Below are 24500 nucleotides of genomic sequence, written 5' to 3'. Positions count from 1 at the left end.
CCCTTAACAATTTCTCCTTTGGCTTTTCTCACTTTCTCCAGACTCGAGAGGTAGCCATGGGCACCCACACTGGCCCCAGCTATGACTGCCTTTTCGTTGTCTAAATAGAACAGCTCACGTTCTGAGCTTTCCCTGGTAATGCTCCCCAATTCATCCTCCTCTACATTGATGTCTGCATTGATACTGCTTTGTGTACCATGCTGGCCTCATCAATTTTGCTTCCAGCTTCCACCCTGCCTTTAAATTCACTTGGTCCATTTCTGACACCTCCCTCCCATTTCTCAATATCTCTGTCTCCATCTTTGGATACATACTGTCAATTGACATCTTTTATAAGCCTACCAATTCCCATGACAATCTTGACTATGCCTCTTCCCAACCTGTCTCTTGTAAGAATGCTATTCCCTTTTCTCAGTTCCTTCATCTCTGCTGCATCTATTCCAAGGATGAGGCTTTCCCGTCCAGGACATCAGAGATGTCTGTCTTCTTCAAAGAGTGGGCTTTCCCTTTCTTCATCATTGATGCTACTTTCACCTGCATCTCCTCCATTTCCTGAATATCCATCTTCCGACTGCCTTAACTGGGATAGAGCTCCTCTTGTCCTCACCTATCACCCCATGAGCCTCTGCATCCAACACATCATTCTCCATGACTTCTGCCATCTCCAAAGGGATCCTACCTCTAAACAAAATTTTACCCCCCCCTCCACTTTCCACAGGGATTGCTCCCTTTGTGACTCGCTTGTGCGTTCTTCTCTCACCACTAATCTCCCTCCCCGCAATTACCTCTGCATGTGGCCAAAGTGCCACACCTGCCCATTCACCTCCTCTTTCACCTCCATTCAGGGCCCTAAGCAGCCCTTCCAGGTGAGGCAACACTTCACCTGTAAATCTGCTGGGGTCACCTATTGTGTCCGGTGCTCCCAATGCGGCCTCCTCTACATTGGTGAGATCCGTCGTAAGTTGGGGGACTGCTTCATTGGCCACCTCCGCTCCGTCTGCCAAGAGTGGAATGTCCTGGGGACACAACATCTTAATGCTCATTCCCATTCCTGTTCCATCGTACTGGTCCATGGCCCCCTCTAGTGCCAGGATGAGGCCTTCCTCAGGTTGGAGGAGCAACACCTTGTATTCCGTCTGGGTAGCCTCCAACTTGATGGGGAAAAAAAAACTACCTCTAACATCCCCTTACGTTTCTCTAATCATGTTAAAATTTGATGTGAAATGTGTTGTTTGATGGTGCAAAGACATAAAATAATTATAAATTACAAAAATAAATAATGAGGCAGCATTCACAAGTTCATGGGCCATTCAGGATTTGATGGTGGAGGGGAAGGACCTGATTCTGAATCGTCTTCATGCTCCCCAATGGTGGTAATGAGAAGAGGGCATTTCGCAGATGATGAGGGCCCTTAATGATGCATGCCACTTGAAGACGTCCTCGATGGTGGGAGTGGTGTGTCTGTGATGCAGCCTCTTGCAACCCCTGCGTAATGAAGCCTCCACACCAGGTTGTGATGCAAGGGAGACCAGCTAGAGGTTTTTAAAATAATGAGAGACATAAAGAGGGTAGACTTTTAATCAGAATCGTTTCCCCAAGAGAAAAGTTAAACACCAGAGGACATGCTTTCAAGGTTGGAGGTTTTGGAATTTCAAGGTGACATGAGGGACAAGTTTATATACAGAGAGAGTGGTAGGTGCCTACATTGGGTTACCAGAGGTGGTGATGAAAGCAGGAAGTTTGGTGAAGTTTAGGAGACTTTTAGACAAACACATGAACAGGAATGAATGGAATAGAGGGATATGGGTGATATGCCGGAGGAGGATATTTAGTAAACATTGGCATCAAGATCAGTACAATGTCATGGGCTGAATGTTGGGGGAGTCCAGAACCAGAGGCGCAATTTGAGAATAAGGGGTAGGTCATTTAGAACAGAGTTGAGGAAAAACTTTTTCACCCAGAGAGTTGTGGATCTGTGGAATGCTCTGCCTCAGAAGGCAGTGGAGGCCAATTCTCTGGATGCTTTCAAGAAAGAGTTAAATAGAGCTCTTAATGATAGCAGAGTTAAGGGATATGGGGAGAAGGCAGGAACGGGGTACTGATGTGGATGATCAGCTATGATCACAGTGAATGGCGGTGCTGGCTCGAAGGGCTGAATGGCCTACTTCTGCGTCTATTGTCTATTGTCTATTGAATGGTCTGTACAATACTGTTCTATTCTATGCTCTACGTACAAGGAAATAGGTCATAAATAAATGGAGGAGTGTCATACGTTATGTAACAAAATGGAGAGCTGCCCAGATTTTGTGGGGTTAAACCACATTTCATTTCTGTAGCTTTATAGACAGAACTAACTAGCCAAACCTCTCTTACTGGTACTGAGTCAGTATGAGCTCAATAAACAAGGTCATAGAATGCTGGTTTGTTGTTGGCTTAGAAACAGTGAACAGAGTGTCTGATAAACATTAGGGACACCTTAACAGTTGTCTCTGAGCTACTTGAATAATCTTCTCATATTTATTAGATACCTGGTTGGGTATGTATAGAATGTACACAGTCAATTATTACTATTATTGATTTATGATGAAATGGAAAATATATTGATAGATTTTTCCTTTGTTCTGTGGAGAGATTGCCTCTTTTCTTACTGGAAGAAGGTACAGGAGCCTCAGGACTCTCACCACCAGGTTCAGGAACAGTTATTACCCCTCAACCATCAGGCTCTTGAACCAAAGGGGATAACTTCACTACACTTCACTCGGCCCATCACTCAACTGTTCCCACAGCCTATCGACTCACTTTCAAGGACTCTTCATCTCCTGTACTTGATATTTATTGCTTGTTTATTTATTATTATTAACATTTTTTGTTTGTTATCTTTCGCCCATTGGTTGTTTGTCTGCCCTGTTGGGTGTGGTCTTTCATTGATCCTATTACAGTTCTTGGATTTATTGAGTATGCCCATGAGAAAACGAATCTCAGGGTTGTATATGGTGACATTACTGTATGTATTTAATAGTAAGTTTATTTTGAACTTTGACTTTCTCTCACCAGTGATAACCAATGATAGTAGAAGCAGACCAGATCTCGAGTGATTCTTCCATAGTTCACTTTCTAAAAGTTCACTATGTCTCTTTCTCCCCCTGGTGCTGTATGACCTGCTGTATACCTCTGGCATTTTCCAATTTCATTTTGGATTTTTGGTATCTGCAGTTTCTTGCCCAAATAATGAAGAGCCAAATTTGGAGTAGTTACAATTATGGTTGTCAAAGTCCTTACTGAAGTAGCAACAGTTTACTTTTGATCCAGTATCATATCAGAATCGGAATCAAGTTTATTATCATTGATGTATGCCGTGGAATTTGTTGTTTTATGACAGAGGTACTGTGTATTGCATAAAACAGTTACTATGAATTACGTTTGTACAATAAAAACTGAAATAAATAAGTAGCATAAAAGAGGAATGGTAAGGTTGTGTTCATGAGTTCATGAACCATTCAGAAATCTGATGGGGGAGGGGAAGAAGCTGAGGCTAAAATGTTGAGTCTTGAGGTTCCTGTACTTCCTCATCTGATGGTAGTAATGAGAAGAGAGCATGTCCTGGATGGGGAGGGCCCTTAACGATGGATGCTGCCTTCTTGACACACCGACTTTTGAAGATGTATTTGATGGTGGGCAGGCTTGTGGCCGTGATGGAGCTGGCAGACTCTACAGCCCTCCGCAGCCTCCTTTGATCTCCATACCAGGCGCTGATGCAACTAGTCAGAATGCACTCCACTGTACACCTGTAGAAGTTGGCTAAAGTTTTCATAGTCATAGTCATACTTTATTGATCCCGGGGGAAATTGGTTTTCATTACAGTTGCACCATAAATAATAAATAGTAATAGAACCATAAATAGTTAAATAGTAACATGTAAATTATGCCAGTAAATTATGAAATATGTCCAGGACCAGCCTATTGGCACAGGGTGTCTGACCCTCCAAGGGAGGAGTTGTAAAGTTTGATAGCCACAGGCAGAAATGACTTCCTATGACGCTCTGTGTTGCATCTCGGTGGAATGAGTCTCTGGCTGAATGTACTCCTGTGCCCACCCAGTACATTATGTAGTGGATGGGAGACATTGACCAAGATGACATGCAACTTAGACAGCATCCTCTTTTCAGACACCACCGTCAGAGAGTCCAGTTCCATCCCCACAACATCACTGGCCTTACGAATGAGTTTGTTGATTCTGTTGGTGTCTACTACCCTCAGCCTGGTGCCCCAGCACACAACAGCAAACATGATCGCACTGGCCACCACAGACTCGTAGAACATCGTCCGGCAGATGTTAAAGGACCTCAGTCTCCTCAGGAAATAGAGACGGCTCTGACCCTTCTTGTAGACAGCCTCAGTGTTCTTTGACCAGTCCAGTTTATTGTCAATTCGTATCCCCAGGTATCTGTAATCCTCTACCATGTCCACACTGACCCCCTGGATGGAAACAGGGGTCACCGGTACCTTAGCTCTCCTCAGGTCTATCACCAGCTCCTTAGTCTTTTTCACATTAAGCTGCATATAATTCTGCTCACACCATGTGACAAAGTTTCCTACCGTAGCCCTGGCATACCGAATATCCTCAGACTCCTAATGATGAAGTACAGCCACTGGTGTACCTTCTTCGTGATCGCACCAATGTGTTGGACTGAGGATAGATCTTCTGAGATGTTGACGCTCAGGAACTTGAAACTGCTGACCCTTCAATGAGAACTGGTCTGTGTTCTCCCAACTTTCCCTTCCCAAGGTCCCACAATCAATTCTTTGGCTTTGCTGAGGCTGAGCGCAAGGTTGTTGTTGCAACAGCAACCAACCAGCCAACCCGTCTCACTCCCGTCTGCCTTCTTGTTGCGATCTGATATTCTGTCAACAACAGTGGTCCATTTAGAGATGGAAATTGTTACATTATGAGAATTAGATATTATTCAGATAATTCCTCCAAATGGTATTAAGCATACTACACTTTGAGACCTGTTAGCATATGCTTTTAACACAGTCTAACAAACCATGGTCACGTTCAGACACTGATACGAATTACATAAACGGTTACTAATACTGGATAAGATAGTGCTGCTGATGCATTCACTGATATCGATACAGATTCCAAAATTAATTCAGATACTGATACAAGTAAGGGAAGTTCATTCATCTCATTTCAGTCCAAAAAAAAAAATCCCAAATTACCTAAATTGAGTATTCATTTAATTTGGAACTGAATTCAGGCTTTTGTTTTCATTGGAAAGGGATATAGATCCTTTATTAGAACTGACAAAGACTCCCAGACACAGAACATAGTTTTGCTTTCTACAGAGGCTGCCCATCCTGCTGAATGTTTCCAACATTTTCAGTTTCCATTTCAGATTTCCAATATACACAGTTTAATTCTTTTAGAAACCACAGAAACCATAGAAAAACTACAGCACACAAACAGGCCTTTTGGCCCATTTTGGCTGTACCGAACCATTTTTCTGCCTAGTCCCCTGACCTGCACACGGACCATATCCCTCCATACACCTCCCATCCATGTACCTGTCCAATTTATTCTTAAATGTTAAAAAAGAACCCGCATTTACCACCTCGTCTGGCAGCTCATTCCATACTCCCACCACTCTCTGTGTGAAGAAGCCCCCCCCTAATGTTCCCTTTAAACTTTTCCACCCTCACCCTTAACCCATGTCCTCTAGTTTTTTTCTCCCCTAGCCTCAGTGGAAAAAGCCTACTTGCATTCACTTTATCTATACCCTTCATAATTTTATATACCTCTATCAAATCTCCCCTCATTCTTCTACGCTCCAGGGAATAAAGTCCTAACCTGCTCAACCTTTCTCTGTAACTGAGTTTCTCAAGTCCCGGCAACATCCTTGTAAACCCTCTCTGCACTCTTTCAACCTTATTTATATCCTTCCTGTAATTTGGTGACCAAAACTGAACACAATACTCCAGATTCGGCCTCACCAGTGCCTTATACAACCTCATCACAACATTCCAGCTCTTATACTCAATACTTTGATTAATAAAGGCCAATGTACCAAAAGCTCTCTTTATGACCCTGTCTACCTGTGATGCTACTTTTAGGGAAATTTGTATCTGTATACCCAGATCCCTCTGTTCTACTGCACTCCTCAGTGCCTTACCATTTACCCTGTATGTTCTACCTTGGTTTGTCCTTCCAAAGTGCAATACCTCACACTTGTCTGTATTAAACTCCATCTGCCATTTTTCAGCCCATTTTTCCAGCTGGTCCAAGTCCCTCTGCAAGCTTTGAAAACCTTCCTCACTGTCCACTACACTTCCAATCTTTGTATCATCAGCAAATTTGCTGATCCAATTTACCACATTATCATCCAGATCATTGATATAGATGACAAATAACAATGGACCCAGCACTGATTCCTGTGGCACACCACTAGTCACAGGCCTCCACTCTGAGAAGCAATTCTCTACTACCACTCTTTGGCTTCTTCCATTGAGCCAATGTTTAATCCAATTTACTACCTCTCCATGTATACCTAGCGACTGAATTTTCCTAACTAACCTCCTATGCGGGACCTTGTCAAAGGCCTTACTGAAGTCCATGTAGACAACATCCACTGACTTCCCTTCATCCACTTTCCTGGTAATCTCCTCGAAAAACTCCAATAGATTGGTCAAACATGACCTACCAGGCACAAAGCCATGTTGACTCTCCCTAATAAGTCCCTATCTATCCAAATGCTTGTAGATTCTGTCTCTTAGTACTCCCTCCAATAACTTACCCACTACCGACGTCAAATTTACCGGCCTATAATTCCCCAGATTACTTTTCGATCCTTTTTTAAACAACGGAACAACATGAGCCGTTCTCCAATCCTCCGGCACCTCACCTGTAGATACCGACATTTTAAATATATCTGCCAGGGCCCCTGCAGTTTCAACACTAGTCTCCTTCAAGGTCAGAGGGAATACCGTGTCCTGGGGATTTATCCACTTTAGTTTGCCTCAAGATAGCAAGCACCTCCTCCTTTTCAATCTGTACAGTTTCCATGATCTCACTACTTGTTTCCCTTAATTCCATAGACTTCGTGCCAATTTCCCTAGTATATACAGACGCAAAAAAACCATTTAAGATCTCCCCCATTTCTTTTGGTTCTGCACATAGCCGACCACTCTGATCTTCAAGAGGACCAATTTTATCCCTTACAATCCTTTTGCTCTTAATATACCTGTAAAAGCTCTTTGGATTATCCTTCACTTTGACTGCCAAGGCAACCTCATGTCTTTTAGGTTCAATTTCAAAATTAAAATTCTATCCTATAAGCTAATCACTTTTAATGGGAAGACACTTCCCTTCTTGTCAATTTTTTCAAATTTTAGAATATTGTTTTACTGCCTCAGTTGTTTAACATGAACTTAAATGAAAATCTTTAGCTTGGCCTCTCAGTTGAAGCAACTAAGCAATATTTTTTTACCATTGTTATTGGAATTTATTTATTTTTTTGAGATACAGTGTGGCAAAGACCCTACTGGTCCTTCGAGTTACGGTCTAATTATGGAACAACTTACAATAACCAATTAACCTACCAACTGGTAGGCCTTTGGACTGTGGGAGGAAACCGGAGCACCCGGAGGAAACCCATGTGGTCATGGGGAGAACGTACAAACTCCTTATAGACAGCGGCAGGATTTGAACCCAGGTCGCTGATGCTGTAAAGCATTGTGCTAATCACTATGCTACTGTGCCACCTCAAGTCCAAGAGAATGACAGACAACGACTGTGCAGATAAACCGGTGGATGGTCTTGGTCGAGAGATGAATGTTTGTGCTCAACTTGTGCTATGGAATCTTTTATCTCTGCCCGAGCAGTCTGAAATGCTCAAGGGATGGGTGCAGTAACAAAATTGCCTTATGCATTATGAACTATGTACTGGAGAAGGCACACACCCAGTTTCTGTATGTGTATTACAGAAAATCTGTATTACAGGAAATACTACAGAAAGGAATCACAAAGTTATCTCATGTGTTCTTGCCTATCATGTCTTCATGCCTTAAAATAGAACACAGAACAGTATAGCACAGTACAGGCCCTTCGGCCCACGATATTGTGCCAATCTTTTAACCTACTCCAAGATCAATCTAACCCTTCCCTCCTACGCAGCCCATAACCTTCCTCTTTTCTTTCATCTATTTGCCTATGTAAAAGTCTCTTCAATGTCTCTCATCTATCTGCCTGTACTATCTCCCTGAGCAGCAAGTTCCATGCACCCACCCCCCTCTGTGTAAAACAAAAACCTGCCTTTGACATCTCTCCCAGGCTTTCCTCCAATCACCTTAAAAGGATGTCCTCTGGTATTAGCCATTGCTGCCCAGGGCTGTCCTTTCTATCTATGCCTCTCATAATCGTATACACGTTTATCCTTTCACCTCTCAACCTTCATTGCTCCAAAGAGAAAAGCTGTAGCTCACTCAGCCTTTCCTCATAAGACATTTTCTCTCAGCCAGGCAGCATTCTGGCAACTCTCTATCAACTTGTGCAGCAACTTTGGAGGATCTATGGACTTGGATTCCAAGATCCCTCTGTTCCTCCACACTGCTGAATCCCACCATTAACTTTAAATTTCAAACTTCTAAGGTGCGTCACTTCATAGTTTTCTGAGTTGAACCCCATCTGCCGCTTCTCGGCTCAGCTCAATGTTCATTGTAACCCTCGACAACCTTCTACACGATCCGCAACACTACCAATCTTTGTGTAATCTGCACCCGTCCACTTCCTTTTCCCAGACAGTTATAAAAATCACAAACAGCATGAGTCCCAGGACAGATCCCTGTGGAATACCATTAGTCACTGACCTCCAGGCAGAATATGCTCCACCTACTACCACTCTCGGCCTTCTGAGGGCAAGCCAATTCCGAAACCATGTAGCCAAGTTTCAATGGATTTCATGCTTCAGAACCTTCTGGATGAGCCTATCATGGGGAACCTTGTCAAATGCCTTACTAAAATCAATATGCACATTTACTGCTCTACTTTCATCAATTGCTTTGTCACTTCAATCATGAGGAATAAACTACCCCTCAGAAAGCCATGTTGACTATCCCTATGAAGACCATATTTTTTTCCAAATGCTTGTGCATTCTGTTCCTGAGAATTCTCTCCATTAGTTTACCCACCACTGATGCAAGACTCGTTGGTCTATAAATCCCAGGATTATCCTTACTATCTTTCTTGAACAAAGAAACAAAACTTGCCGTCCTCCAATCCTCTGGTACTACTCCTGTAGCCAGTGAGGACACAAAATGTATTGTGGACAGCGCATCAATCTCTTTCCTCACTTCCTGTAACCTGGGGTATATCCCATTCGTTCCTAGGGACTTACCTATCCTAATATTTCACAAAATATCCAACACTATCTCTTTCTTAACCTTGACATGCCCCGGCAAGTTAGCCTTTTCTACACTGAACTCACATTCGTCAGGGTCCCTCTCATTGATAAATACTGAAGTAAAGTATTTATTAAGGAGTTCCTATACATCCTCCAACTTCAATCACATTTCCTCTTTTATCGCTAGCAGTCATACCCTCACGCTCGTCATCTTTCTGTCCTTCATGTATGTATAGAATGCCTTGGCGTTTTCCTTAACCCTACATCCCAAGGCCTTCTTGTGTCACCTTTTTGCTTTCCTAAGTCTCTTCTTAGGATCTTTCCTGGCTAGCTAATAACTCCCAAGGGTTCTGTCCAATTTTTGCTTTCCAAACCTTAAATACGCTTCCTTTTTCCTCTTGACTGGATGTTCCATCTCTTTCGCTAACCATGGCTCCTTCACCCTACCACCCTTTCCTTGTCTCAATGGGACAAACCTATCCGGATCCCCTTGCAAGTGCTCCCTGAACAATCTCCACATTTCCACTGTGCATTTCCCTGAGAATATCTGTTCCCAGTTTATGCCCTGTGAGATCCTGCCTAATACCATTGTGATTAGTCCTCCCCCAATTATATACTTTCCCATAACATCTGCTCCTAGCCTTGACCATGGCCATGTTAAAGGTTAGAGAGTTGTCACTATCTCACATGTCATATGTTTTTTGTTTTTAGAAAACCCAGATGCTTATCAAGGGGTAAACAGAAAATCTAGGAACAGGAGTAGGCCCTATGACTCCTTGAAACTGATCTATACACAGTGCCCAGGTTATGACAAGCTTCAATTCCTGAGAACTGCTCCTAACGAAAATTGTTTGCAAGTCAGAAGTGAACAAAAACTGTGTGGAAGGGAATCACAGGAACAGCTGAGAGGGTGACTGAGCAGCTGACAGCTGATCTCACTGACTGAGTGAGGGAGGGAGGGAAGGAGTCTGTCTGACACTCCCAGCCCCCGATGTCACAGCTTGGTTGTGTGTGGTGGGGGTTGGAGGAAGAGAAGGCACATGGAAATACCCTATTCCCACCCTGTAGAAGATTCCTGCAACTCTGCAGCAGCCAGCAAATCCCAGCAGCAGTCTGCTGGACTCCGAGATGCTCGATGATAGGCATAGGGCGTCCGTAGGTCAAGTGTTTGTAACCAAAGGAAGACCTGTACAAGACTGGGGCTAAACATTTTCACCAACTCCAGCTGTCACAGCATTTCTTGCTCTTCATGTGTTCAAATATCTCTCTGTCTCAGCTTTGAACAGGGTCCATGTCTGTGCATCCGTAGCTCAAGAGCTGAGAATTCCAAATATCCACAAACACTAGTGAATTGATTTCACCTCTTCTCAGTCTAAAATGCCTGACTATGCATCCCCAAGAAGGAGAACATAGAACACTACAGCACAGTACAGGCCCTTTGGTCCACAATGTTGTGCCGGCCCCTTAACCTAGTCTAGGATCAATCTAATCCTTCCTTCCCACATAGCCCTCCATTTTTCTTTCAACCATGCACCTATCAAATAGTCTCTCAAATGCCTCTACCACCACCCCTGGCAGTGTGTTCCACACAATTACCACTCTCTGTGTTAAAAAGCCTGCCTCTGGCATCCCTTCTACAGTATACTTTCCCTCCCAACACCTTAAAGTTATTCCCCCTGGTATTAACTGTTTCTGCCCTGGGAAAACGTCACTGGCTGCTCACTCTGTCTACGCACTCTATCTTATCATCTTGTGCACCCCTATCAAGTCACTTCTCATCCTCCTTCTCTCCAAAGAGAAAAACCCTAGCTCGCTCAGCATATCCTGATAAGACATGCTCTCTAATCCAGACATCATCCTGGTAAATCTCCTCTGCACCCTCTCGAAAGCATTCACGTTCTTCCTGTATGAGGTGACCAGAACTGAATATTAGAATAGTTACCCAGACAAAAAATGAATCAATTTCGGTGAGCCAAGAAGGATTTAGGGGAGAATTTGTTTAATGGGATGTCTTGCTGAGGTAATGGATAGAAATGATGAGGGAAATCCAGTCAATGTAGTTTATTTGGTTTTCTAGAAGACTTTTGAAAAGATGTCACATAACAACCTTGTAAGCAAAGCTGAAGCACATAGCATAAAACAATCATTAGATCTGAAGCTGAACAAGTACTGGACATGGGGTCATGGTGAATGGTCATTTCTTGGACGAGAGAGGTGGATAGTGGTGTTCTCTTGGGATCAGTGTTAGGGGCTTTGCTTTTTTTAAACTCTCTGTTAATGACCTTGACTTGGGACATAAAATCACATTTTCCAGACCTGCAGATGACACACAACACTCCTTTCTTCTACATCCCCTCCCCTTCAATGACACATTCCCCAAATAATCCCTCCCTGTACTCTCCCCCTTCCCACTTCAGCCACTTCTCTACACTCCAACACTCTCCCATTCTAAAACACCCTCACTTCTGCCATCAGCAACTTCTTCAATGGCTTCTACATACCCTACACCCATTTACTCCACCACACTCTTTCTACCTCCCCCTTCCCCATGCCACACTTTCTATCAACCCATCTCCATCAAACCCTTCCCTTCCATCTCACCTTCAGGATTCAGGAAATGACACTTCCATTTCCAGTTCCAATGCATTGTCGCAGGATGTCAATAGACTGGTCAAATAGGCAAGTGAAATTTAAGATTCTTAAGGGCTTTAATAAGATTTTTGAAAGATTTAAAAAATGATTTTTAAAGAAAGGTTGCCTGATGTGGGGATTGAGAGTTGTTGTACCATCCAAGCTGAGAGCGAAAGAGTTGGAGGAGTTACATGCCAGTCACCTAGGCATGGTCAAAATGAAAGCATTGGCGCAAAGCTTTGTCTCGTAGCCTGACATAGATCAGCAGATTGAGCAGCTTGCTATGCACTGTTTGGGATGCCAACACATCCAGAAGATGCCAAGAGCAGAACCTCTCTATCCCTGGGAGTGGCCTGTTCTACGAGTCTGTGGTGGCCAGTGCGATCATGTTTGCTGTTGTGTGCTGGGGCAGCAGGCTGAGGGTAGCAGACACCAACAGAATCAACAAACTCATTCGTAAGGCCAGTGATGTTGTGGGGATGGAACTGGACTCTCTGACGGTGATGTCTGAAAAGAGAATGCTGTCCAAATTGCATGCCATCTTGGACAATGTCTCCCATCCACTACATAATGTACTGGGTGGGCACAGGAGTACATTCAGCCAGAGACTCATTCCACCGAGATGCAACACAGAGCGTCATAGGAAGTCATTCCTGCCTGTGGCCATCAAACTTTACAACTCCTCCCTTGGAGGGTCAGACACCCTGAGCTAATAGGCTGGTCCTGGACTTATTTCCTGGCATAATTTACATATTACTATTTAACTATTTATGGTTTTATTACTATTTATTATTTATGGTGCAACTGTAACGAAAAACCAGTTTCCCCCGGGATCAATAAAGTATGACTATGACCATGACTATTACCCTGGCAGAGGATTCATGTGGATTTTGCCACACCATTCATGGACATGGATTTCTTGGTAGTAGTAGAAGCAGCTACAAAGTTGCCAGCAGTGTTCCCAATAGCCTCCACTACAGCCTCGCACATTGTTGATATGTTGAGAAGCTTCTTCTCAAGGACTGGTGTTCCAGAACACTTAGTGACAATGGACCACAGTTTGGTACGGAACAGTTTCAGTCGTTCCAGAAAACGAAAGGAAGAAGACATATTACATCCACACCGTACCACCTAGCTACAAATGGCTTGGTGGAAAGGTTTCTCCAGAGTCTAAAGAACACACTGTGAGCAATATCAGCAGAACACACCACACTGATACTGAACCAGAAGCTCACCTACTTCCTCTTTGCATCTCGTAATGCAGCACTCTCCACAGCCAACAACTCACCAGGTATGCTGATCCTGGGTCATCACTTGTGCTCATACTTGGATCTCCTCAAACCCAATCTCAGAAGGAGCATGCAGGACAAACAGCTGAGACAGATTGAGGGCTCCTCAAACAAAGAGGTTCGATGTTTCACTCCTGGACAAGCAGTCCTGGTGAGGGACTACAGAGGTGATCAAAAGCAGGTACTTGGAAAGATTAAGGACAGAACTGGACCTCTCTCCTGTATCGTGGAGATTGTGTCTAATGTCATCTGGAGATGACACATGGATCAGTTGAGGAGAACAGAGTCAATTGTTAGAGAGGAAAGGTGTCCATAGCAGTCAGAACCACTTCCTGTAGTCCCAAAGTCAACTCCTGCATCCACCATGGAGGAGGGCACAGAACGTGAGATTGTCTCACCTGCTAAGCAGAGTCATCTGTGAGCACCACACTAAAAGGAAAACTAAGTAGGCAAAACATACCCTGGCTCCTATGTTTTTCTTTTGATTAGTTTCTGGAATTACAAAACATAATATCCTCCTTCTTCAAAGAATGTGGTTTCCTTTCCTCCACCATTGATGCTGCACTCACCCATATCTCCTTCATTTCCCAGCCGTCTGCACTCACCCCACTTTCCCACTGCCTTAACAGGGATAGAGTTCCTCGTGTCCTTACCTAGCACCCCATGAGCCTCCATATCCAACATATCATTCTCCACAACGTACATCATATCCAAAGAGATCCTACCACCATCTTTACACCCCCCCCCCCAATCCACTCTCTACTTGCCACAGGAATTGCACCCTCCGTAATTTTTTTGCCTGTTCGTCTCTCTTCACTAATTCTCCCCCTACCCCAGCACATATCCCTACAAGCAATAGAAGTACTACACCTGCGCATTCACCTCCTCCCTCAAATCCATTCAGGGCCCAAGCAGTACCTCCAGGTGAGGCAACACTTCACCCATGAATCTATTGGAGTTGTCTATTGTTTCTGGTGCTCCCAGGCCACCCTCAGGGTGGAGGAGCCACATCTTATGTTCTGTCTGGGTAGCCTCCGACCTGATGGCATGAACATCGATTTCTCCTTTTGGAAATCTTTTCTTATGCACTCCCCCTTCCATTTTCTTCTATTCCCCAACATGGCTTCTTACCTTTTCTCCACACCTGCCTATCTCCTCCCCTTGTTGCCTCTTCTTCTTCCCTTTCTCCCAAGCTCCACTCTCCTCTCCTATCAGATTCCTCTTTCTCCAGCTCTTTACCTTTCTCACCCAACTAGCTTCACCAGTTACCTTCTAGCTAATCCTCCTTCTCCTTCTCCCACCTATATATACTCAGACATCTTCCCCCTTCCTTTCCAGTCCTGATGAAGGGTCTTGGCCCAAAATGGAAAGGTTTGTTACTTTCCATAGATGTTTCCTGACCTGCTGTGCTCCTCCAACATTTTGTGTGTGTGTTGTTCAAGCAAAAACCTGTCAACTTCTTCTTTAAATGTACCCAATGACTTGGCCTCCCCAACCACCTGTGGCAATCAATTCCACAGATTCACCACCCTCTGGCTGATGAAATTCTTCCTCATCTCTGTTTTAAAAGGACACCATTGTACATTGGGCCTGTGCCCTTTGGTCCTAATATTCTGTTTCTCTAATAACATAGATAACTTTCCTGTGCTCCACCTGCCATCCTTTTGCCCATTTATTATACTTGTCTTTATTCCCTTACAAGGCAGAAAATACTTTTTCTGCATATCTTTGCATCAATAATACACTTGGAAGCAATACATGGCTTATATTAATGATTTGGATTGTCCCCTTCTCTCTAGAATCACACTAGCTGCAGCTTCCCAGCTTGGAAGTGACTTGTTCATACTTGTCTTTCTTCTCTGTCATGGAGTCAATAACATGACTCTTATCTCTGGGAATAACCTTTGACATAGCACCTTATCAAAGGCTTTTTAACTTTTCTGTTCTGATGTCATTTTTATAACTTTCATTTGCAACAACTCCAACAGATTTTTCTGTTTACTGAAGAGCAGAATGTTTAAAAGTACTCCATCACCTAAATAGAAACTTCCAATGTTTTGTTACTAACTTCCACAAATTCTCTCCAGAAACTAATGTAGTGATTGTTCTTCGCTTGTTTAATAATTTTGGTTGATTAATAACAAGTTCTTGAACAATTGGTTGAATTACAATTGCATGGATTGCTTGTTGATTAAATTAACAACTCAATTGGCTAGTTTGTAGAGTTAGCAAATTCTATTTATAAATGAATCTGATAAGTACTATGTGATGTTAGTCACCATTTAAAGAGATGATCAAATGTGAAAGTTCTTATCTATTCAAGACATGACTAGCATCTTTTAACACTTTTTTAAAAAAATTGTTGCTTTCTTGGAATCTCTTTATTAATGTTATAGAGTGGATTTTTTTTTCAAAATCTTTGAGTAACAGCTACTGGTAAGTAAAAAAAATTCACCCTTTCCTCTATGTCTCTATCTCTGCCTTTCTCTCTACCCTGCTCTCATCCCCACACAATTACTTAAGATGCCGAGAGTTAGATTTCCCAGTCCCTGGCCTCTACTGAGAAATATTTTTTTAAAAATGCCTTCACTTCTGAGTCTGCACAGTGATGTCAGTTGAGCATGGTCACTACCTGATATTTGCATATCTTCCATTTTTTTTTTACCAATCTCAAGTGCCAGAGCGGTCTGTCCTTCTATTCCAACGTTACATTCTGAGGCAAGTGAGTCAAATGTTCTTGTTAGGCTTGGTGTCCTACAGGACAGAAAATTGTAGGCTAGAACAAAAAAGTCTGAGTGTATAAACAAGTCCTAATATTCCACTGTAGTAGTGAATAGTGGGTGTTTCTGAGGTATGCTTTCTTCTAAAGGTTCAAATGCACCTTGAATATCACAGGGCACCACTAGAGGGATATTTCTGAATCAGAATCAGAATTGGGATTATCATCACCAGAATGTGTTGTGAAATTTGTTAACTTAGCAGCAGCAGCAGTAGTTCAATGCAATACATAATATAAAAGAAATAAAGTAGAAATAAGTAAATCAATTACAGTACATGTATATAGAATAGATTAAAAATTGTGCAAAAACAGAAATAATACGTTTAAAAAAAAGTGAGGTATTGTTCATGGGTTCAATGTTCATTTAGGAATCGGATGGCAGAGGGGAAGAAGCTGTTCTTGAATAGCTGAGTGTGGCTTCAGGCTTCTGTACCTCCTACCTGCTGGTAACAGTGAAAAAAGGGCATGCCCTGGGTGCTGGGGGTCCTTAATAATGGACGCTGCCTTTCTGAGACACCGCTCCCTAAAGATGTCCTGGGTACTTTGTAGGCTAGTGCCCAAGCAGCTTCTTTTGGTCCTGTGCAGTAGCCTCTCCATACCAGACAGTGAAGCAGCCTGTCAGAATGCTCTCCACGGTACATCTATAGAAGCTTTTGAGTGTTTTTGTTGACATACCAAATCCCTTCAAACTCCTAATGAAGTATGGTCGATGTTTGCGGCCTTTATAACTGCATTGATATGTTGGGACCAGGTTAGGTCCTCAGAGATCTTGACACCCAGGAACTTGAAACTGCTCCACTTCTGATCCCTCTGAGGATTCTTGTGTGTTCTTTCATTTTGCTCTTCCTGAATTCCACAATCAGCTCTTTCGTCTTACTGACGTTAAGTGCCAGGTTGTTGCTGCGACACCACTCCACTAGTTGGCATATCTCACTCCGATACGCCCTCTCCTCTCCATCTGAGATTCCACCAACAATGGTTGTATCATCAGCAAATTTATAGATGGTATTTGAGCTATGCCTAGCCACACAGTCATGTGTATAGAGAGAGTAGAGCAGTGGGCTAAGCACACACCCCTGAGGTGCACCAGTGTTGATGGTCAGCGAGGAGGATATGTTATCACCAATCTGCACAGATTGTGGTCTTCCGGTTAGGAAGTCGAGGATCCAGTTGCAGAGGGAGGTACAGAGGCCCAGGTTCTGCAACTTCTCAATCAGGATTGTGGGAATGATGGTATTAAATGCTGAACTATAGTCAATGAACAGCATCCTGACATAGGTGTTTGTGTTGTCCAGGTGGTCTAAGGCTCTGTGAAGAGCCAGTGAGATTGCATCTGCTGTTGACCTATTGTGGTGATAGGCAAATTGCAATGGGTCCAGGTCCTTGCTGAGGCAGGAGTTCAGTCTAGTCATGATCAACCTCTCAAAGCATTTCATCACTGTCGATGTGAGTGCTACCGGGTGATAGTCATTAAGGCAGCCCACATTATTCTTCTTAGGCACTGGTATAATTGTTGCCTTTTTGAAGCAAGTGGGAACTTCCACCCGTAGCAGTGAGAGGTTGAAAATGTCCTTGAATAATCCCGATAGTTGGTTGGCACAAGTTTTCAGAGCCTTACCAGGTACTTCGGGGCCCTTCTGCCTTGTGAGGGTTCACCCTCTTTAAAGACAGTCTAACATCGGCCTCTTGAGACAGAGATCACAGGATCACTGGGTGAAGCAGTGACTTTCACAGCTGCAGTTATATTCTCTCTTTCAAAGTGGGCATAGAAGGCTTTGAGTTCACCTGGTAGTGAATACAAAAAGTAGTGGATACAGCCCGGTCTATCACAGACAAAGCCCTACCCACCATTGAGCACACCTACGAGGAGCACTGACCCAAGAAGGTAGCTTGCATCATCAGGGACCACACCATCCAGGGCATGCTCTCTTCTCAATGTTGCCTTTGGAAAGGAGGTACAGGAGTCTTGGGTCCCACACCTCCAGGTTCAGGAAAAGTTATTACCCTTAACCAGGCTCTTGAACCAGCGTGGATAATTTCACTCATCTCAACACTGAACTGACTCCACAGCCTATGGACTCATTTTCAAAGACTCTACAACTCATGTTCTTGGTATTATCTATTTATTTACTTATTATTATTTTTATTTGTAGTTTGTCATCTTTTGCACATTGGTTGTCAATATTGGTAGTTTTTCATTGACTCTATTTCTTTGTATCTACTGTGAGTGCGTGTAAGAAAATGAATCAGGGTAGTATGTGGTGACATATATTAAATTTACTTCGAACATGTCTCCTTACTCCCAAGCATGAGAACAGGGTGATGCTGTTCCAGCCCTTAAGTTCGTATCTGTACTCTAACTTCATCTGGTTGCCATAACACTCTAATACGTCTTTGCCAACAAAAGGTTTTCTTTCTGGTTTCTCTGAAGAATTATTCTTAACCATTCCCAAAAGGGTTGTATTCTCTTGACCTCCACTCTCAGCATCAAAAACATGCTTACTGGTTGTTGATTTGGTTAATATCCAAAGATGACAAATGATTGCTTAGTTTGACTACAGAACCTTAGTAACAATTATGAATATACGTAACTCTCAGAAAATCGTTCATGCCAAGAGCTCCAACAAAAATACATTACACCTCTATTCTAAATGTATTTAGTGGTTTCTTGAATTGATATATGCTTGCAAATTATACCTACACGTCCCTTGAGGCATGCTTTCTGGTCAGCAGTGGTTGAATTTATTATCAGAAATTAGACTTTTGCCTAATTAGGAGTTATTTAAAGGCTGTGGCCATCCTGTTTGGGAGAATTATGACTAACTCAATTTCCTGTTGACAGGAGCTTCATTGCAGACAAAAATTAGCACAATGATGAAGGTTTTTTTCTCCCCTAGGGAAGCGCAAGGAAAATCATTGGCCACTGTATCCATGAAAGTTGGGAATCTGATTTATTATCAGACTTAAATGATGTGAAATTGTTGCTTAGTGGCAGTGGTGTAGGCTAAAGACGTATAAAATTACTATAAATTACAAAATAGTGCAAAAAAATCAATGTAGTCTTAATTGTTTCATGGATGGACCATTCAGAAATCTGGCGGAGGGGAAGAAGTTGCTTCTAAATTGTTGTGTGGGTCTTTGGGCTCCTTTACCACCTCCCTGATGGTAGCAAAGATTAGAGAGCATTCGAGACCTAGATGGTGAGGATGGAAAGGATAGGATTCTGAAACGCTGTGTGCACGAAATAAAATATCTTGCACTGACTTTGTATTATTATACTACAGAATATGCAATATGTTTGTCTTGAGAGTTTAAATTGTGGCAAAGTAGCATCTTATTCCATACTGTCTTGATTTTCATTGGGTCATGTTTGATGTATAATTTCCCTCTGTTTCATCGACGGTTAGGTTTCTCAATTGCATAAAAATCTTTCTGCAGCAAATACTGTATACAAGTGAAATGTGGGAGGAACTAAGTAGGTCAGGCAGCATCTACAGAGTGGAATAAGTCAATGTTTTAGGTCAAGACCCACAAGTCCTGATGAAGGGTCTCAGCTTGAAACATCAACTGTTTATTCCTCTCCACAGTTGCTACGTGACCTGCTGAGGGCCTCCAGCATTTTGTGTGTTGCTCTGGACTTCCAGCATCTGCAGAATCTCGTGTTTGTAAGTGGAATGACGTACCTTGTTATCTCTGCAGAGAGGTGGAATGAAACAGCCACTGCTATCTGTTTTATCAACCGAGTCCACCCACACCTGCAAGACAATGGGAAACAAAATATACTGAGAGGGAAGGTGGGCAGCAGGTAAACAGTACAGGAATGTTTTTCTATTTTCGGTAAAATGGCAGAGATTTGTGTGATTATGAATTAACAAGGAAGCAAAAGAGCGGCAATAGTTGCAGAAACAAGCCCCCCCCCACCTCCTTATTTGAAATGTGTGTTCAATTTTCAAAAGGGAATACTAATATTGTGCTTAGCCAGACTCCCTTGAGAGATGGGCTTGTAAGGAACATGAGACATTACAGTACAGGAACAGGCCCTTTGGCCTTGCTGAGCTAATCTAACTAAACTAGCGATTAAATGCCCAACTAAACTAATCCCTTCTGTCTGCACAATGTCCATATCTCTCCATTCTCTACATACTCATGTGCCTATCTAAGAGCTTCTTAAAAACTTGTATTTGCCTCTGGAACCTCCTCTGGCAGCATATTCCAGACGACCACCACCCTGTACTTCTCAAACAAAGAACTTGTCCTGCTCATCTCTTTTGATAAGGATGGTGGAGGAGCACCAAAAGGAACCATCTACTTTTCATTCAGCGTTGCACCTGGTACGCGAGTAATGGTGTTGCACTTGAATAGTGTTATTGAAAAGCTAAATGCTTCAACATTTTAAATTTTTCTCGGATGGTGCATGTGCCTTGTTAAGTTCTTTCAGCAAGGTTAATGGAGTTACTTTGTGAATGTACAGTCACTGGGTATAGTTGCAAGAATAAATCCATGAAATAGAGTGCACCATAGCAGAGCGGTTAGGGTAGTGCTACGACAGCACCAGAGACCCAGGTTCAATTCCTGTTGCTATGTGTAAGGGGTTTGTACGTTCTCCCTGTGACCATGTGGGTTTCCTCCAGGTGCTCCAGTTTCCTCCCACAGTCCAAAACAGTACTGGTTGGCGGGCTAATTGGTCACATGAGTGTAATTGGGTGGTGCAGGCTTGCTGGGCCAGAAGGGCCTGTTACCATGAATCTCTAAATAAAATTTTAAAAAATATATAAATATTTAGAGGAGGTTTGTAGATTGATTATTCAGAGCATCAAAGGTTATGGGGAGAAAGCAGGAGAATGGGATTGAGAGCAATGATAAATCAGCCATGATGGAATGGCGGAGCAGACTTGATGGGCTGAATGGCCTCATTCTGTTTTTATGGTCATCTGTGCAAATTTATCGAACTCATTGATTTTGAACACCTCTTGCCTGGATGATTACTCAAGACTCTTCTCCTGTGTGTCAGTGGTCTCTCTGGTCTGCAGTGATCTTACAATAGTCAAAATTTACCCTGAACTCATGTGCAAGTACCAAAATCTGACAACCCTCCTGATTTAACCATCTTTATCTCGGCCTTGTCAACTAGCCAATTTTCACCAGGGAAGCAGGTCATTTTGTTTGACAGTTGACAATTATGACAAAAGTGGTTTGTGGAATGTCTGAACTGAAGTGAATTTATTATTGAAGTATGTATAGTGGCATGTAAAAGTTTGGGTACCCCGGTCAAAATTTCTGTTACTGTGAATAGTTAAGTGAGTAGAAGATGAACTGATCTCCAAAAGTCAAAGTTAAAGATGAAACATTCTTTTCAACATTTTAAGCAAGATTAATGTACTATTTTTGTTTTGTACAATTTTAGAATGGGGGGGGGAGAGAGGGAAGGAGCACCATGCAAACATTTGGGCATCCCAAGAGATTTGAGCTCTCAGATAACTTTTACCAAGGTCTCAGACCTTAATTAGCTTGTTAGGGCTATGGCTTGTTCACAGTCATCATTAGAAAAAGGACAGGTGATGCAAATTTCAAAGCTTTATAAATATCTTGACTCCTCAAACCTTGTCCCAACAATCAGCAGCCATGGGCTCCTCTAAGCAGCTGCCTAGCACTCTGAAAATTAAAATAAATGATGCCCACAAAGCAGGAGATGGCTATAAGAAGATAGCAAAGCATTTTCAGGTAGCTGTTTCCTAGTTTGTAATGTAATTAAGGAATGGCAGTTAACAGGAATGGTAGAGGTCAAGCTGAGGTCTGGAAAGACCAAGAAAACTTTCTGAGAGAACTGCTCGTAGTACTGTTGCTAGAAAGGCAAATCAAAACCACTATTTGACTGCAAAAAAAAAACCTTCAGGAAGATTTAGCAGACTCTAGAGTGGTGGTGCACTGTTCTACTGTGCAGCGACACCTACACAAATATGACCTTCATGGAAGAGTCATCAGAAGAAAACCTTTCCTGCATCCTCACCACAAAATTCAGTGTCAGAAGTTTGCAAAGGAACATCTAAACAAGCCTGATGCATTTTGGAAACAAATCCTGTGGACTGATAGTTAAAATAGAACTTCTTGGCTGCAATGAACAAGGGTATGTTTGGAGAAAAAAGGGGGCGGAATTTCATGAGTTGTTAAGTATGGGGGTGGATTGGTCATGCTTTGGGATTGTGTTGCAGCCAGTGGCACAGGGAACATTTCACTGGTAGAGGGAAAAATGAATTTGATTAAATACCAGCAAATTCTGGAAGCAAACATCACAATCTGTTTTTTAAATAAAAGCGGAAGATGAAAAGAGGATGGCGTCTATAATAGGATAATGATCTTAAACACACCTCAAAATCCACAATGGACTACCTCAAGAGGAGCAAGCTGAAGGTTTTGCCATGGCCCTCACAGTCCCCTGACCTAAACATCATCGAAAATCTGTGGATAGACCTTAAGGGAGCAGTGCATGCAAGACGGCCCAAGAATCTCTCAGAACTAGAAGCCTTTTGCAAAGAAGAAAGGGCAAAAATCCCCCAAACAAGAATTGAAAGACTCTTAGCTGGCTACAAAAAGTGTTTACAAACTGAGATACTTGCCAAAGGGGGTGTTACTAAGTACTGCCATGCAGGGTGCCCAAACTTTTGCTTTGGGCCCTTTTCCTTTTTTGTTATTTTGAAACTGTAAAAGATGGAAATAAAAAGTTTTCTTGCTTAAAATATTAAAGAAATGTGTCATCTTTAACTTTACGCCTTTTGGAAATCGGGTTATCTTTTACTCGCTTAGCTATTCACAGTAACAGAAAGTTTGACTGGGGTGCCCAAACTTTTGCATGCCACTGTATATGTCACCTTGATTTGTTTTCTTGGAGGCATTTACAGGAAAATAAAGAAATACAATTCAATTTATGAAAAACTATAAATACAACAGAATTGCAATTCTGAAGGTTCAAATTCAACCTAAATGTATTATCTAAGTATAGGTGTTGCCATATACTACCTTGAGATTCATCTTCTTGTAGGCTTTCACTGGAAAAAGGAAATACAATTTTACAAAAAAAACTATACCTGAACAAGGACCGACAAACAACCAATATGCAAAGAAGACAACAGCAAATAAAAATAGTACTGAGAACAGGAGTTGTAATAACTACAGAATAGTGACTGAAGTTATCCACATATGGTCAGGACCCTGATGGTTGTACTTATGTTGAATAGATGTTATTGTAGCAATACCCTAAAACATTCAAAATCTGACAAATCCAGATTTACTGGAACTACATTCGTTACGTATGTTGACTTGTGATCTTTGCTCATAGTTCGGCGAAGGAAACAAATTCTCTGAATTGCATGCATTATCTTTACTAGGAAGTCCATCTTGTTTGAGTTTTTGGGGAAGAATTATTTTATTCAAAACAGTGGTTTCTCTGTCAAGCTGATGTATGTCCAATGATATGCCCAAAAAACCAAAATAAATGAAACCAAAATAATCCGAGTCAGAATGGAAGTGCGGTCACTAATCTGAGTCACTGCCGCGCGCCTTTTCTATTTACAAAATGTTTCTCTACCTATTAATACAGGTAGCATGTACTTTGTGTTGCGCTGCAAAGGGCGTGGCAGGTGGAATCTCGGGCTGTCTCAAACCCGGGTGTACTGTCTTGTTACCTGGTTTTTCCCAGAAGCGTTGACATTACCTGCAGGAGGCTAGTGAGAAACCCACTGCCTGAAACTCGGAGGAAGTCTTGCCGCCCTGAGAGCTTCTACAGCCGCAATAATGGTTAAAAAGACTCAACAGGTTTGTGGTTGTCTCAGTAACAGACTTTTTTTTGCTTTTAAAATGAGTTGGAGCCGGTAGGTAACCAAACACCCTTGGCAGTCTCTGCTTGTTAAATCTGGCTCTTTGTTACCGCACAGGACAGCGTAGACTCCTGAAGTGTTTTAAATGTTAATGTGTTTCCAAAGCACCTGAGTCATTTTAACCGGTCTTGGTGACGCTTAGGACAATATTGGCCTTAAGTCAACAGCTTCCTCCTTGCCATTTGTTCAGCGGCATTATATTTCTTAATTATTAACCTATGGTAATTCGCCTTGAATTTGCTAATTCATGTCGTGGCCCTGCTCTAGGTGTTTGTCCAGGCACTTTGAGTGACAGCTATAACACAAACTACTGGAGGAACTCAGCAGGCCAGGCTCTTTTCTATGGAAAAGAGTGAACAGTCGCCGTTTCAGGCCGAGACCCTTCATCAGGACATCTACTGTTCACTCTTTTCTATAGATAGTGCCTGGCCTGCTGAGTTCCTCCAGCATTTTGTGTGTGTTGCTTAGATTTCTAGCATCTGCAGGTTTTCTCGTGTTTGCGACAAACCGCGGTCTGCTTTTAGGGACTTCA

The 24500-nt window shown here is 42.5% G+C and overlaps 1 protein-coding gene across 1 annotated transcript in view; it reads left to right on the top strand.

Moving 5' to 3' along the window:
* Positions 1 to 23784: 23784 nt before the first annotated feature.
* Positions 23785 to 24500, top strand: part of LOC140212759 (transmembrane protease serine 4-like) — a 52523-nt gene continuing 51807 nt past the window's right edge. Inside the window, exon 1 of the mRNA XM_072283938.1 lies at positions 23785 to 23906. Coding sequence (XP_072140039.1) covers positions 23886 to 23906 — 21 coding nt within the window. The 5' untranslated portion in view covers positions 23785 to 23885. The remainder of the gene's footprint in view (positions 23907 to 24500) is intronic.

Source organism: Mobula birostris, chromosome 20 (assembly GCF_030028105.1).
Source record: "Mobula birostris isolate sMobBir1 chromosome 20, sMobBir1.hap1, whole genome shotgun sequence".
In the NCBI taxonomy this organism is placed as follows: Eukaryota; Metazoa; Chordata; class Chondrichthyes; order Myliobatiformes; family Myliobatidae; genus Mobula; species Mobula birostris.
The sequence above is the reverse complement of the archived record's forward strand: the minus strand, read 5'-3'. Positions and strand labels throughout refer to the sequence as shown.